Below are 17,812 nucleotides of genomic sequence, written 5' to 3'. Positions count from 1 at the left end.
TTTTTATGTTTCAATTGCCAACCCCATCCCTCAAACCCTTCAAGGTGAATCTTGGAGGGGTTGGACTTTTTTATGATTGATTGGACAATCGGCCCAATCGATCGGTTGGACCACTGGCCCAAATTTTCAGCCCAGTTATACTGCTGGGTCAGTCATTTTTTTCGGTTTCAGCCCAGATATACTGCTGGGTCAGTTAAATATGACCCACAGTCGAGGACCCGCTCTGATACCATGATAACGATGGTAATCGACAGAGGCGGAACTCGTATTGATCGACATTGGGAACACATAGAATTGGGAGTAGAAGGTTTCGTGTATTGCTTCGTTGTACAATGATTTACAGCCCCAATTATATAGGGAGGAATATTAGCTATCTATGGAAATTGTATCAATCTATTCTAGGCAATAATATTCATTATTATTCTTTACATAATTTCAATTATTCCCTCAATCTTCTCATTCCATTGATACTGCTAATTTCTCCCTTGATTTACTGCTTTGACAGAGCCCTACTATCCGTGGCGGCATGCAAAGACTGGCATCTACACCAATTTGATATAACAAATGCATTCCTACACGGCGAATTGGAGAAGGATAAAGAAGTATATATGGAAGTCTCCCGGGATGCTCAGAGGCATTTGGAACAGGACAAGTGTGTCGCTTCAGAAAGACGTTGTATGGGTTAATGCAGTCTCCAAGAATCTGGTTTGGGAGGTTCTGTCAAGCTGTTTAAACACGGGTTCAAGCAAAGCCATTCGGATCATACGCTCTTCACCAAGAGAAGGGATGGGAAGATGACATGTCTGATCATATATGTGGATGACATGATCATTACTGGAGACGATACTGAAGAAATCCAAAACTTGCGGGAAAATCTATCCAAAGAGTTTGAGATGAAAGATCTAGAGCCCTGAAGTACTTCCTTGGAATTAAAATGTTGAGATCCAGACACAGAATATTTCTAAGGCAGAAAAAGTATGTTCTAGACCTTCTGGCAGAAACTGGGTTGTTGGATTGCAAGCCTGCATAAACTCGAATGATCCCCAATCATGGATTGAAGATGGAAGAGGGAGCTGATCTTGCAGACCGGGAGAGATACCAACGGTTAGTAGGGAAACTCATCTACCTCTCACATACTAGGCCCGACATAACATATGCGGTTGGCATTATCAGTCAGTTCATGCACCGACCTCAAGTCGACCATATGGATGTTGCATTGAGAATTATGAGATACCTAAAGGGAACTATTGGCTATGGAGTGGTCCTAGCTAAAAGAGATGATCTAGAAATCGATGGATATATTGATGTTGACTGGGCAAGCAATCTGATTGACAGAAAGTCCACTGGAGGATACTTCACCTTCATAGGAGGGAACTTAGTCACTTGGAGAAGTAAGAAGCATAAGGTGGTGGTTCTATCAAGTGCAGAAGCAGAATTTCGAGGAATCAAAAGTGGACTGATGGAAATCATGTGGCTAAGGAGGTTGTTGACAGAAATTGGCTTTCCACCTACACGAAAAAAAGTAAATTGTTCTGTGATAACAAAGCAGCGATCAGTATTGCAGAAAATCCAGTACAGCACGACCGAACTAAACACGTTGAAGTTGATCGCCACTTCATCAAGGAGAAACTCGAAGAGGGAATCATAGAGTTCCCATTCGTTCGGTCAGAGGAGCAACTTGTAGACATCCTCACCAAAGCAGTTCACCCGAAAATCTTCAAGGAAATTCTGGACAAGTTGAGTATCGGAGATACCGTTGCTCAACTTGAGGGGGTGTCAAAGCAGCAAATCAAGGGAGAAATTAGCGGTATCAATGGAAGGAGAAGATTGGGGGAATAATTAAAATTATGTAAAGAATAATAATGAATATTATTGCCTAGAATAGATTGATACAATTTTCATAGATAGCTAATAATCCTCTCTATATAATTGGGGCTGTAAATTATTGTACAACGAAGCAATACACGAAACCTTCTACTCCCAATTCTCTGTGTTCCCAATGTCGATCAATACGAGTTCCGCCACTCTCGATTAACATTGTTAAGAGCATGTTCCTGCAGTCTGCATTGTGGATGCTGGCATATCATACATGCATCGTTCCGTGATGGATCTCAAGGCCAAAGGAATCCGCATAAGGCCTGATCCCGACCTATCAGCCGCGGACATAACTTTCGTGCCCGGCCTCTGTTTCAGCGAGCTCCGCCTCCCCGGTTCAGTACCTCTCTGACCTAACTCCGATGGTGACAGCGAACATGATCGCCTTTGAAGTTCTTGCGCACGGCTGCTCTAGTCTGGTGGTTCTGTCGTATGCCATCTTCTTGAAGTCGCTGCTGGTGCAGAGTCCACAGGATGTGAAGGAGTTGCAGACCAATGGGGTGATTCTGAATAGGCTTGCCAACTTAGAGAAAGTGGTGGAAGTGATAAAGGACATCGACACGTTCGGGGAGGATTGAAGAGCATTGCAGGAACAGGGCTAGGACGTGGCTTGCTGATCTGATTTATACCCGTTTTCGAACTCCATGGACTGCTATTGCCTTCTTTGCTGGAGTGTTCCTTCTTTGCCTTACTTTTCTGCATGACTTTTTTCACTATCAATCAAAGACCGCTTTAGTTTTAAATTTTACAAGACTGATGCCATGGTATTTAGTATTTACTCATACTGGAAATGCCATGGAGTACTATCCAAGCTCATCCATTGAAACTAATTCATTCATTCCACAAACGGAAAAGAGTGTTCAGACATATGCATGTCTCTGTGGCTAAACTTTTACCAAAAGCTGTGAGGCTTTTTTTGTTGCAGAAAAACACATGCTTTGTGTTGAACTATGCGTGTGGTGTGACATCTCATATTTTAGTTGCAAAAGGGGGTCTATATGTCGAATTCTGGGGATTTTGTCAATTTTCATAAGACTCGTAACAATTGAGAGACTGCTTGCTAGTATGTTTCATAAATTTATATACTCTCGTGAAGGTCGTGTGTTCACATGAATAACAGCATCCCCATCCGTGCTCTTGCCAACGAGCACGGATGTGGGCCCGAACTCACTTTTACTCCCTACTCTTAGGCAAGAGCACAACACCCATATTCGTGCTCTTCCGTAAGAACAAGCTCAAGGGTCCCACCATTCTATTATTCAATTTAAATAAAAACATTTCCACAAAATTAAAATGCATTAAAAATATCCGGAATACTATTACAAATTACAAAAAAATTAAAAATTTTATAATTAAAATCCTAAAAATTACATAATTAAAATCCTAAAAATTAAAAATTACATAATTAAATTCATAAAATTAAAAAAACCCACTACTCGTGGTCGAATTTCGCCCAAATGTGTTTTATTAGGTCTTCTTGTAGCTAAATGAGGGCTCGGGTATCGCGCATTGTGTTCCTTATTTTGATCATCTCGCTCACCGTCGTATGCACACCTCGGCGTGGGAGAGACCTCGCGGTTGAGCTTCCGGTTTCATCCTCGTCGTAAAAGCTAGCCGCCATCGGTCCTTCGCAATGTTGAATCGGGCTTGAAGGACCCCAAAAGCTCTTTCGACGTCTTTCCGAGCTGACTCTTGAAGCTGCGCAAAAAGAACTCGTCTCGGGTCTTGCGGGTTGCTGAGCGTCTTCACGAAAGTTGACCACAGTGGGTAGATATCATCGGTGAGATAGTAACCCATGTGGTATTTCACGAAAGTCGACCATCTTTAGAGCGTCGATACAGGTATTTCAGGGTGCGGGAGGATGCGTCTGATAAACAATTCCGTAAATTGTTTAATTTGGTGAATTTGTGAATTTTTATTATTGTGGGAAATCCGTCGGGATGTCCTTGAGGATGTCTGCCACTGTGCAGTGGGAAGTTCTTATAACGTGACAGTGCAGTGGGAAGTCCTTATGAGGTGGCGAGGTGTTTTTGGGATGTCTGCGGGGATGTCCGCCGGGACATCCGCACCACCGTGGATGCTCTAAAAGTAGAACGTCCGACATAGAAAAAACCTCGAATTCCATAACAATAAATTATTGCATCAACTTCTTATATAGAAAAAATGGAGAAGGGCGAAGGAAGCGCGGCGAAGTAGCGGTGGACATCGCAAACCTCCAAGACTTCTCAGAGCTCCTCCAGTCTCAACCCAAGAAACTCTACGCGGAATCACGCCGCTTCCGCCAAATCCTAAAAATACCACCTCAGAGGTGAAGATCGTGGAGAAATACGACGACAAATCGCTAGCATTGATGATGCTTTTGGATGCAAGCATCATCATAGACTTCATCCACAACTACTTGGGGTTGCCAGGAAACAGCTTCTCCGACTGGCACCGATGCCTCGGAGCCTGATCCGGGTCGTTGATGGTCCGCGACATCCTGCTCATGGAGAATCAGATCCCCTTACACGTCCTGCAACTGCTCATCACCTTGCGATACAATGAACGAGAAGCTGCTTCGTTTATCTCACGTTTTTTCTCGGCGTTTTTATCCTTTAAAAAGCGTGTAGTAAATATAGACCTCAAGAATGATGAGATCCCTCAAGAAATTGAGTATCCTCCCATTCACTTCCTTGAAGCTTTTCAAAGAGTTATAGTGAAGAAGATTAAAGGCCAAAGGAATCCGAGTAAGGCCTGATCCGGACCTATCGCTCTCGGACATAACTTTCTTGCCCTGGCTCTGTTTCAGCGAGCTCCACCTCCCAGTTCAGTACCTCTCGGACCTAACTCCAGTGGTGGTGGCAAACACTATCGCGTTTGAAGTTCTTCCGCACGGGTGCTCTAGTCTGGTGGTTCTGTCGTATGCAATCTTCTTGAAGTCACTTGTGCAGAGCCCACAAGATGTGAAGGAGTTGCAGGCCAATGGGGTGATTCTGAATAGGCTTGCCAATTTAGAGAAAGTGGTGGAAGTCATAAAGGAGATCGACACGTTTGGGCTGCATGACCAAGATTTGTTCAAGGATGTGAAGAGGGAGATTGAAGAGCATTGCAGGAGCAAGGCTAGGACGTGGCTTGCTGACCTGATTTATACTCGTTTTCGGACTCCATGGAGACTGTTATCGCCTTGTTTGCTGGAGTGCTCCTTCTCTGCCTTACTCTTCTGCAGACTTTTTTTACTATTCGGCCTATCAATCAAAGACTCCTTTAATTAGTTTTAAATGCCACTAGAGGAAAAGAGTGTACGTGCCTCAATCAAAGAATCCTTTAGTTTTAAATGCCACTAAAGGAAAGTGTTCACACGTGTACATGTATTTGTGGCCAAACGTTTACTATTTTGTTGCTACATATACATGTCTTTGTGGCCATACGTTTACCAAAAGCCGTTAGACTTATTTTGTTGCTAGAAAAGTTGCTTGCTTTGTGTTTGAATTAGTGTGTTTGACATGTTGTAAAATTGTGTAGAGATGTAAAATACTAGCCAGGCGTAACACAATTTGAAGAAGAAAAAGAGATATTACATGGAAATAAATTGAATTGTAAAATATAAATCGAAACTTTAAACCATAATATAGTCGTAAGCTGAGTCGATGAGTCCTCTTCCACAACACAAGATATGCTCAGATAGTGCTCTCGAATTGATGTGTTATCCCTAAAGATAAAACGTGTCCGTCTATGAAGTAGCAACACTGCTAGCAGTAGCGCTCCGACAAACTAGATAATGCCGAGGAACAGAGCTTCGACAGAAATACAAAACTGAGAGAGATAGAGCGCATATGTAGATAATGCTTTGTTAGTTTTGTGTAGGGGTGTGCATTCGGGTTTCGGTTCGGTTTTTTGTCAAAACCGAACCAAAATCGAAAAACCGAATTTAGTTCAAAATCCAAACCGAACCGAACCCGAAAAACCAAAAAACCGAAACCGAAAAACCGAAAACCGAACTTAAAAAACCGAAAAACCCGAACAAAATCGAAAAAACTGAAAACCCCAAAAAAATAAATATAATATTAATATATATATGTGTAATTTATTTTATTTTATATATACTAATAGAATATTTATATATAATATAAAATTAATAATACATATAATATATATATAATAGTAGAATTTATTAAAAGAATATACTATATATTATATATAATATAATATATTAAATTAATAGAATATATATATAATTCGGTTTTTCGGTTTTTTTCTTCGCCCGAACCGAACCGAACTGAAAAACTGAAATTTTTGTATTTTCAAAACCGAACCGAACCGAACCAAAAAACCGAAATAACATAACCGAATTTCAAAATTTCGGTTTGGTTCGGTTCGGTTCGGATATTCGGTTTCCGGTTTTTTTGCTCACCCCTAGTTTTGTGTATTAGAATGAAAGGATGGATGCCTATTTATAGGCATATTCCAAACTCCAATGCATGTGGATATTGGACTCCCCGCAGGCATTATGCCTGTCATTATGGTTTGACTGTAACCGGTTACAAACCGTTATGGAAGTTAGAGGTTGATTCTAGACGGAACATATCTAGACACGCTTCGCGTCTGGGATCGATCATGGCCCTTCTCTTAATCTCTCTTACTGTACCAATTATGTTAATTCTCATAGTGTCCCAAAATGTCCTTATTTTTTTGTGATGGAGGGAGTATTTCTCACTCACTGGGACTGGTTTATAAAATATGAATATACAACGATCATCTTATTATAAACATCTTTAATAAGGTTATCATCTCTAATGTGGGATAATTAACATATTTAATTAATTCCTTGACTTTTCCCATAGCTCATTTTTAGCTTTATTTTGACCAACTTTAATTCATTCTTTCATATCACCGAGAATATACTACGGTCAACTACTTCGAACATAAATTGACGCTATAGCATTTAATTTCAGCAAATTAAATATTTAGTCACATTTATTATTACATAATTCAAACATTATTGATAACTTTATTGTGAAGACGTAAGACGTGTATGTTATTTTACTGATGAGAATAATTCGTTGATAAAATGCATAGTTATTGAAGGACTTTTGTCGCCAAATGACGTTTGGAAAAGACATGCATGAATATAAACATTGACGTGTTGAGTTTTATACTATTTCATATTGATATATGGCTTGAAAATAGCCTCATTGATTAAACTATTTAATCTGCTTGAAAGTAATTAAAAGAACGAGTCAAACTTAAATTCAGATTTGAAATACCAAAATAGTAGTACCATTAAAAATTGCATCACTTACTTTTTCAATAGATCAATGTTGCGACAAAATAAATAAAGTAAAATTGACCATGTTTATAGTTATAATGAAGAAGCAATCAAGGACGGACCTAGGCATGGGCCAAGCCACCGCTCTAGCGGGGGCTTGGCCGGTGCCGGTGCTGGTCCAGTACTATCACCATGGTTGTCTGTATCTGCACGTTGCACCTTTTGCATTTTTTTACGGAAAGATAAAAGGATGAAGGGGAGGAGAAAAGGGGAAGAAGACGAAAGAGAGAAGGGAGAGAAATAGAAAGTAATAATGAATCCAGCTATGTGGGGTCCACAATCTATTCATATACTACTACTTCTATTGTTTTTTTATATTATATACTTCTACAACTATAAATCCTTGTTTCTAGATATTTGAGAATAGTAGATATAATGATAGAATCAAGTTTGCTTCTTTTTATTTATATGCGGAGTACGTATATGCTAATCTTCTTTTTATTTATAGTATAATACTATGAGTTTTACGTAACAAATTATTTTACTCATCTCCATAATGTCACAATTTATGTGTATCTATGTTTGTATATAAAATGTTAGTAAAAAATTAATCTAGTTAATTATTTAAAAGTAGAATATAAAATCATGATTTTTTAATTTTTATTAGACTATATACTTTTTCTTTTTTTGTTTTTTTTCTTATTTTAATAAAAGACCATCGTTTAACTTTAAATGTTTTCAAAAGACAACATTTTATAATTGGATGATATAATTGTGAAAATTTGAAAGTTTACAATTTAATATTATAATTTTAAATATAATGAAATGACGGGCCAAAATTTACTAAAATTTTTAATTTGAATGAATATTATTTCTTATAAAAATATATATGAAATTTTGTATTTGAAATTCTCAAATTGTGTTTTCATCATTTTATAAATTTTTAAAATAAATAAAGGAGGTAAGAATAAGAAATTATATTTAAAGTTTATATATACTTTATTTTTTATAATTTTAGCACCGGCTTATCGAAAGTTCTGGTTCCGTCCTTGGAAGCAATCATCTGCAAGCATCCACAGCAGCGGAGGAAACCGCCGCGAAAATTATCACTAGTAACTTCATAGTGCACGCGTGTGTATTTTACTAGATGAGAATAATCAATTGAATAAAATGCTTGAGTTATTGAAGGACTTTTGCTGCCTATTGTCGTATGGAAAAGACATGCATTGAAAATGAACGTAGACTCGTTAAATTTTATATTCATGGAGTATTTGAACATTGACTCGTTTAATTTTATATCCATGGAGTATTTGAATAAATGGGGCTTACACTATCCGAATTTAATCATGTTTTTTAATTATTCTATTCTTCAGTCCTTGAGGAGTGAGTTAGAGCATTAAATTTGTGATTTTTGAATGTTTCTATATTTTTGTTATGAATTTTTATAGAAGAAAAATCTTTGTATATTATGTGAGAGTAAATTATTTAAATCTTTGTAGGGTTATCTAAAATTAAATTATTTAAATCTTTGTAGTATTAGGTAAATTAAGCGGAATAACATGAGCAACAATCATCCAAATTTTATTATTGACTTTATATAGAAAATGGAGAAGCGCCACCACGGCGGAGGAAGTCGCCGCGATGACTTTGAAGTAGCGGTGGACATCGCAACGCTCCAAGACTTCTCAGCGCTCCTCCACTCTCAACCCAAGAAGCTCTACTCTGAATCACACCGCCGCCGCCAAATACAGAAAATACCACCGCATATACGTAGCCGGAATATACAGCGGAGCCAGCAAGTGTACGACCCAGTGCTGGTCTCCATCGGGCCCTACCACCACGGCAAACGCGGGCTCCGTCGGGCCGAGGAATTCAAGCACCTCTGCCTCGACTGCTGCGCCGGCGGTGATGAGAAGAAGAAGGCCTTCTTCTACTCCAAGATTCTGGAGGAAGCCGCCGCCATCCGAGACTGCTACGCGGAGACAGAGATCGTGGAGAAATACGACGACAAATCGCTAGCGTTGATGATGCTTTTGGATGCAAGCATCATCATAGACTTCATCCATAACTACTTGGGGATGAAAGGAAACAACTTCTTGGACTGGCGTCGATGTCTTGGCGCCGGATCCTGGCCGTTGATGGTTCACGACATCATGCTCATGGAGAATCAGATCCCATTACAGGTCACTTGAAATTAACTGGTTTATTTTTTTCCACCTCCTATACCACTTTCATGGAGTACTAATTATCCCCTCAGTCTCACTATAGTTTGATCGTATTCTTTTATGATCGTTTTATTCAAGTTGAGTTATTTCAATTTATGGAGAAAGTTAAACACATTCTATCTCCATTATTACTATTCTCTCTGTACATCATCAATCATTTTGTTATTTTTGTCCGTCCATCAATAAATTTTCTATTTGTTTTTTACTACTTTTAGTAATGGATTTCACATTTCACTAACTTTATCTCACACATTTTATTATAAAACTAGTAATTCCTCCGTCCCATAAAAATAGTCTTCTTTTTCTATTTTGATCATTCTCACAAAAATAGCCTCTTTCTATTTCTGGTAAGTCGTTTCCCTCTGGTTAACTTATTAAATGTTATTTTCTTAAATATCATGTAAAAAAGAAACACCTAGTGAAATGAAGGGAGTATCTTTTGGGGATACAAAAATTGAAACGCTTTCATTTGCGTCCTTTAATTTTAGTTGGGACACCAGCAATAAGGACACACTATTTGAAACGTTTGTAGTATATTTGGAAACACAAATTAACGTCCTTAATTGTATTAAAGAATGTCCTTAAAGGTTTTTTTTGTTGTAGTGATTTATACTTCCCACGTTCCATAAAAATATATGCATTTTTCATTTTCGTAGGTCCTATAAAAATATGGACATTTCCATTTATGAAAAGTTGTCTTCAACTCATTACCCATATACATAAATTTATTTACAACTTATACCGCTAGGGCCCACCATTAAACACTAATAATAATTCGGGTCCCACTATCAACTAACACTACTCTTCTCTCTATTTTTCTTACTTTACCAATTTTGCATTAATTCCTATGTTATTTCAAATGCACATAATTGTATAGGACGGTTGGGGTATTATACTATTACTAAAATTGATGAAAATGAATGACATATTAATAGTTGGACAATGAATATCATACTCAGGTCCTGAAACTTCTCATCGCCATGCAGTACGAGGAAGGAGAAGCAGCTTCGTTTCTCCCACGTTTTTTCGCTGGGTTTCTAACCTGCAAAACGCGTCTAGTAGGTGTAAACCTCAAGAATGCAGAGATCCCTGAAGAAATTGAAGATCCTTCCATTCACTTACTCGAAGCTGTTCGAAAAGTTATAGTGAAGAAGAAGAAGAAGAAGAAGAAGAAAAAGAAGAATAAGACTAAAGAACAACATACACTTATGTCTGAATATAGCTTAGTTGATAAGAACGTTTACATGTTGCCTAGGTTTCCCACGAGGGAAGAAACAGTTGATGCTGGCATATCAAACATGAATCGTTCAGTGATGGATCTGAAGGCCAAAGGAATCCGTATAAGGTCTGATCCTGACCTATCGCCTGGGGAGATCACTTTCGTGCCTGGTATCTGTTTTAGCGAGCTCCACCTCCCAATTCAATACCTAACTCCAATGGTCATGGAAAACATGATCGCCTTTGAAGTTCTTCCACACGGATGCTCTAGTCCGGTGGTGCTGTCCTACGCCATCTTCATGAAGTCGCTCGTGCAGAGCCCACAAGATGTGAAGGAGTTGCGGGCCAATGGGGTGATGCTGAATAGGTTAGGGAATGTAGAGAATGTGGTGCAAATAATGAAGGAGATCGACACGTTTGGGCTGCATGATCAAGATATATTCAAGGATGTGAAGAGAAGGATTGAAGAGCATTGCAGGAGCAAGGCTAGGACTTGGCTTGCTGACCTGATTTATAGTCGTTTTCGGACTCCATGGACTGCTATCGCCTTGTTTGCTGGAGTGCTTCTTCTTTGCCTTACCTTTGTGCAGACTTTTTTCACTATTCAGCCTACGAATCAAAGAGCGCTTTAGTTTTCGATTTTTTAAGTAAGATCGATGGCATGGAATTGAGCAATGGTCAATGAGAATGAGACAGCTACTGAGGTCTACAGAAAACCTTGTTATATACCCTTTTTTGTCATGAAAAGTAATGTTGTCTAGACATTCATAGTCAAGAGCAAACACAATTGTTTACATCATGTTGTCTAATGGCATTATTTATCCTCTTCAAACTAATGCAGAAGAGAGATATAATACTAGTTTAGCTATTGCTAATGACATCCTACCATATTTAGGAGAAAGAGTGACGAGTACATATACTCATAACATGGGTAATTATTTGCAAGATATAGCATGGAATCTAGTTCTTAGAAAGCTCTTGGCCGCGCTTGGCAGCAGCAACGACTGCGTTCATCAGTATGCCTCGAAAGCCAGCCTTTTCCAGTTCGTGAATCCCAGCTATAGTCGTGCCACCAGGCGACGCCACATCGTCTTTCAGCTGGCCAGGGTGCTTGCCCGTGCTCACCGCCATTGATGCTGCTCCCAGTACCTGTATCAGATCCAGATTGAGTCGGCCGTGGTGCTTGTAAAATAAAATTGTGATGTCTCACGTCGACTAGGTAATGAAAGTTCAAAAGGTTCATGTATGGCCAACTCAGGTCAATCATATAGTTAATGTATTGATCTACCATTTGAGAAGCCAGGCCAAGTGAGAGTTCACGTGGAAGACCAGCAGCGACACCTCCATCGGCTAAAGCTTCAATCGCCAAAAAGATGTATGCCGGTCCACTAGCACTGCCATCCAACAAAAGAACTCAACAATGTCAAGGCCACCGTATAGCAAGAAGCACTCCCATAACGTATGAACCATTATCCAAAGGTAAGAAGAGAAGGAGCGACGAGTACCTCAGGCCGGTGATAGCATCAAACAGCTTCTCCTGAGTTGTCCAAACTTTGCCAATTGCTCCAAATAATTTACTGATCAATTCTCCATCTTCCTTGGTTGCTGCGTCCCCCAGAGTAATAACTGTGTATATAACTTTCTTTAGAAAACCGTGGTCACCTATGTATACACATGTACTATATGGTGACAGAGAGAAAGCGGGAAAATTGCATACCAGACGCAGCCACACCAACAGCAGCTGGGGTGTTGGGCATTACCCTAATAAATCGGCTGTGACCAGCCCACTCCTAAAAATGTGTCAAACAACACATGTTGATCAGTGTTATGCCTCGGATAGAATTCAGCGAATGAGATATTGAAATGAAAAGAGAAACATGACTTGGGAATCATCCACGAAATTTATGCAGAGCAGAGCTTGTTATGGATTATATACAAGTACAATTTCATTGCACGAACCTGCAAATCTTTTAGCTTGACTCCAGCAACAACAGAGACTAATAGCTGCTTCTCTGAAAGAAGTGGCCTTAACTGTAGCACCACGTCTTTGACTACATATTTGAACAGAACATGGAAACAGCGAGATTAGACGAAAATGGAATAAATATCAGCTATATATCTTTTCCATCGCGTAGAGAAATTACCAACTTGAGGTTTCACGGAGAATATAACCACATCACTATCTTGGACTACCTGCGTTTCAGATAGGCCAAAAAGGCATGGAGTTACGGTGATGACAGTTAAAAAAGAGAGTAAATGGTATACATAAGCTGATAGTAGTATATGTCATGTATAAATTCAAAATTATTAGTATGTTAAGGAATTAAAAAATTCAACCAATCTGAATGAAGTGCACGAGACTATTTGAAATGATTTACAAGAGTTGTGAAATGATAGTTATTATGATTGTTATTAGTATTACTTAAATTCAGAAACCTTGCATATTGTTTAAGCTGTTCTCAACATATATGCTGCAAACCTGGCAAATAAATTTTCTTATAGACTTATAGCAGACTTCAAGAGAAGTGCATCACGTTTAAAGTTTCACGGCTCTCTCTCCCCTCAAGAAAGTGAAGGGCAACGTGGCAAAATACAACAAGTAAAGCATGAGAGCGAGCACCTGACTATTCTGATCAAAGACTTTTGTGCCAAATGATTCAAAGACAGTACGCCTCTGGCCAAGATGAGCAGTCCGGACATTGGAAGCCGGAAAAACCCCTGAATTGATGACACCTCTGGCGATGCTCTCTGCCATTTTTCCAGCCCCGATGAAACCAATCTTGCAGGATTCGGTGGAAATAGGCATGATGTTGGCCATTCTAATTGTGATTTCGGAAAAAACCAACCTAAAACATAAAATGGTAATGAAAATCATAGTACTATGAGAGCAAAAATAAACCAATAAGTTAGCAAACACATAGAATGTGAATCCAGAGACATTACATTGTATTCGATATGCCTTGAAGAAAACATCAAAACCCCCAAACCAAAACAATTCATTCTAATTACCATAAAAACAAGTACGTGGTTTCTAATGTTCTTTTTTGATCATCACTTTGTTTCAAATCACAAACTAATGCTAAAAACTACAATAGACATTTCATCACCAACATAAACTCCTATGCATTTAATTGTGCATAAAGCCTTCTCCTTTTTTGTCTGCGCCACACATTATACAGACGAACAAAACATGACTCACTAAACAAATAAAAACCCAAAACCGTAAAAAAATCAATCTTGAATGGTATAATGAAAAAAGGATGGAGAGAATGGACATCACTCTAGAGCTAAGGTCAAGGTACAACACTAGTAACCATAAGGTACAACAAATCAAGCGTCCTTGAAGCTTCTACCTTGCACCGTTGAAGATTGAAATAAACACCAAAACCAACATCAATGAGAAAAACCAAATGCTACTATCCATAATTGCTATAATACCTGAACAAATATACAAGAAAATAGAAATAAAAAAGCAAGAATAGATACCCTTTAATTCTGTACGAATATGAACAGCCTATCAGCGCTACAACCAGCGTTTCAGCTCCGGCGGAGACGGCGGCGGCGCTTGGGCGGGAGAGGGTGTGTGAGTTATGGTATCTAATATGCTCTCCTGTATTTAACTTAGTGAAATTTGTTAAATTCTGAAATAAAATAGTTATTTAAATTAATTTGAAAAAGTAAAAACCCTCGATGAATGCCAAGGTGACCAATAATTATTGGCTACGGGTATATGAGTCACGAGCACATGTTGATACCTAATTGGAAAAATAAGATAAAAACAAAAGTGGTTTCCCATATTTTGAGAAGGAGCATATATTTCTTGCCAATCATCTGAGGATGATGAAAGGGATTGATTCCTTGATTCAATTTAGGTATTTTACCTTATGTTACATTTATTAAATTGATATTTCAAATTTTTGTGTATTAATAGTATTTACGTGAAAAATAATTTACATATTTTTTTATGAGTAAATAAATATAAATTTAAAGATGGTATCATAATAGACTCAAATTCGAAACATTTACCTCAAATATATAAATTACTTCTATATTTATCGTCTTACTATCAAAATAAAATATTAGTACTCCATATAGTGTGATATGAGTGTGTTATATTGCTAACTACAACTAAATGATATACATTGGATTATGAAATCAAGGCATAAGATCATTTCATCCATGAATATCAATAATTCATTCGTGTCATGTTACTTGCACTATTGCTTTCGGCTCGTCACAAACTACTTACACTATTTCTAGTTGAAGTTAGAATTAATATATTTAATAATATGTTAGATTAAGTTAAGAGGTCCTTTATAAAATTATGTCTCGTTACACTTCAAATTCTATTTTAATTACACTAAAAAAATCAATCACAATTTTACGGCCTAAAATAAAAAGTGCAAGTAACATGAGACAGAGGTAGTACAATTCACATAAAATTTCAATTAAAGGTATTCATGTCAATCTACCAAAAGTTAGTTATAACTAACTTTCAAAAAAACATTCAAAAATTTTAAATGATTATAATTATCTCAATTTAAATTATTTTTTTACACAACTTGTATCAAATTAAATATAATTTTATAAGAATCCTAACAAGATCTCGCTTGCATATGTTCCGATGTAAGAATTTGAAAAAAAAATTGGATTTTTGTATTTTTTGGGTAACAGTTCAGTGTCAATATAACTATCATAATACATAAATATAATGAATATAAAATGTCAATGCTAAATTGTGTTGACATATTCAATGAATCGTATTGGTATGTTTAATAAACAATATTGACATTTTGATCAAAACCCTAATTTTGGTAGTTTTCTTATTTTTTAAATTTAAATAATACGTAATAAAATGAAATTTTACGTGGCAATTTGTAGACCACTAGATCTCTACTAATCTAAGTAGTTAGAAATTAATGATTGAGTTGATAATTGATTACACACCCAAGTGAGATATTTTCATTTCTGTAGCCCGTAACATTTAAATTTACTGAAGCCCACATACTTAGACTATAAAATAGTTTGAGGTTGTTTTGCTTTTTTTGCATTTTTTAATTTTTTTTTTTATCAGAATAGGCTAGAAAATGGCTACCAAGAAAATAAAAAAAAAAAACAAAAAAAAAATGGCTACCAAGAAAATACTCTTTGTTTGGTAACATAGAATATGCTAAAAAATGGTACTGTTTTGGTCAAAGTCAGGTGTTTTTATTTTTGCATTTTTTCAAGATTATCAAACAATGGCTAGAATAAAGATGGTTATTTTACATTTACCAATAACTCAAGAATTCATTTAAATTAATCAAAGAGGTGAACCTAAGCCAAAAAAACTGGTACTAGTATTTTCTGTTTTTCCATTTGAATACACCGATTTTCATTCACAAAGCTTGATGGATTTTCTGATAGGTTCAGATATGGCAGAACATCACCACAACAAAAATATCAAACCAAAAAAATTGAATTGAGCTGTGGATGGACACCCTAATACTAATAACTGGATTGGGAAACTACAGACGGTCATTTCCACTACTGTGGAGAGTTGTGCTTGTCTACAAATTGACATCTGTGTGGAAGAATCCAATACGCCATTGGCTCATGCTTACATACCAAACTCTATGATACCCAAGATTTGTTTATCCATGAAACTGACGAATTGAACATGACCTAATTGTGGCAGATGTGAGACAAGAGTCTATTAGCCATAAGTAGTGAATTATGTTAAGAGTGATTGTTATATACTATTGAATTTGTATTTTAATACATCCCTTCAGTCCATTGATATGGGACAATAAAAAATGAGCATTATACAAAATAAAGGAGAGTTGTTCAATACCGACTCTAAAATATATTAATCCTTTGGAATGACATAGTAGTTGCGTGGGTCACGCACACACGAAAGAGCCCACATACCAAACAACACAACTAATATTGTAATGAATTATTGAGTTATTGGTAAATGGTATGCAACAAAGAATGAAGAAGAGAAATCTAGTTTCTCTTGTACTAATAAATTTGCACCCAACTACATTGAATGAACCTTCCCCAGCAATTATCTAGCATATATGCTTCACTTAACCTCACTTTTGATATTATCACAAATCCAACACACACACACACACACAGTATGGCAGATTTGAACTCCGGGGATAATCCTATTTACCAGTCAAAACAGTATTCTGAGGGCAGGCCTAATTATCCTCGAGAACTCTTTCATTTTATTCTTTCCAATACCCCCTCTCATGAACTAGCATGGGATGCTGGTTAGTTTGCTCAGTTAGTTTGCTCTCTCTCTCTCTCTCTCCCTGTGTGTGTTTGTGTGTTGTGTTCTGTGTGATTTTTTGTGATTCTTGGGTTAGAGTTCTAATGCATGCTTCATCATCCATGTGATCAGCTGGCTAAGCTTTACAAGAACGTGATAGCGACAGACATAAGCCCAAAGCAACTAGAATTTGCAGAAAAGCTTGCAAACATAACATACCAATGCACTTCCCCCAGCATGTCCGGAAGCACTCCAAAAGAAAGTTGGATCAGAATCCACTTATGATTTGGTCACCACAGCTCAAGCCATGCACTGGTTCCACCTCCCTACGTTCTACCAACAGGTGAAGTGGCTTCTGAAGAAGCCCAACGGGGTGATCGCTGCCTGGTGTTACACCACACCAGAAGTCAACCCAACAGTTGACTCACTGTTCCAAAGATTTTACACCATCGATGCTGGTCCTTACTGGAAATCTGGTCCGTCCCTGGTATCACCTTGTGAAACAGTGGAACAGGGATACAAAACCATTGATTTCCCGTTTGAACCAGTAGAGGGACATGAACACACTGGACCATTTCGGTTTAACATAGAGAAAGTGATGGATTTGGAGGGTTATTTCACATACTTGAGGTCGTGGTCTGCATATGAAATTGATAAACAAAAGGGTGTGGAGTTGCTCACTGGCAGTGTGATGGAAGAGTTCACGAGGGCTTGGAGTGAAGATGGCAAAATCCAAAAGACAGTCATTTTCCCTATTTATTTGAGGATGGGGAAAGTTGGTTTACCAAGTTAAGAGACATATTTATGTCAGATGTACACATAATGTTACCGGAATAATTTTCGATATGAAAATGTAGCTAGTTGATGGTGCCTGTGCATGATTGTCCATTCCTGTAATAAAGCTGTAAAGTTATGATTATGCATTTCTGGAATGAAAATAGAAACTTGTAGTTCTAATAACTAGTTGATTCAGCTGCTATTCTCTCATGT

The 17,812-nt window shown here is 37.6% G+C and overlaps 2 protein-coding genes and 1 pseudogene across 2 annotated transcripts; 2 read left to right on the top strand and 1 right to left on the bottom strand.

Moving 5' to 3' along the window:
- Window positions 1–8,583: 8,583 nt before the first annotated feature.
- Window positions 8,584–11,213, top strand: LOC121751124 (putative UPF0481 protein At3g02645). Its single transcript, XM_042145837.1, has 2 exons — window positions 8,584–9,303; window positions 10,305–11,213. The coding sequence occupies exons 1-2, from the start codon at window positions 8,725–8,727 to the stop codon at window positions 11,193–11,195; spliced, it is 1,470 nt and encodes a 489-aa protein (XP_042001771.1). The 5' UTR covers window positions 8,584–8,724; the 3' UTR covers window positions 11,196–11,213.
- A 50-nt stretch (window positions 11,214–11,263) lies between these two features.
- LOC121751126 (pyrroline-5-carboxylate reductase-like) lies at window positions 11,264–14,226 on the bottom strand. Its single transcript, XM_042145838.1, has 8 exons — window positions 14,050–14,226; window positions 13,184–13,409; window positions 12,708–12,756; window positions 12,523–12,614; window positions 12,281–12,353; window positions 12,069–12,189; window positions 11,852–11,957; window positions 11,264–11,712 (listed from the first exon to the last, which is right to left on the bottom strand). The coding sequence occupies exons 2-8, from the start codon at window positions 13,379–13,381 to the stop codon at window positions 11,524–11,526; spliced, it is 828 nt and encodes a 275-aa protein (XP_042001772.1). The 5' UTR covers window positions 13,382–13,409; window positions 14,050–14,226; the 3' UTR covers window positions 11,264–11,523.
- Window positions 14,227–16,540: 2,314 nt separating this feature from the next.
- LOC121751029 lies at window positions 16,541–17,782 on the top strand (annotated as a pseudogene).
- The last annotated feature ends 30 nt before the right edge of the window (window positions 17,783–17,812 follow it).

This window comes from Salvia splendens, chromosome 10 (assembly GCF_004379255.2).
Source record: "Salvia splendens isolate huo1 chromosome 10, SspV2, whole genome shotgun sequence".
Lineage (NCBI taxonomy): Eukaryota > Viridiplantae > Streptophyta > Magnoliopsida > Lamiales > Lamiaceae > Salvia > Salvia splendens.
The sequence above is the reverse complement of the archived record's forward strand: the minus strand, read 5'-3'. Positions and strand labels throughout refer to the sequence as shown.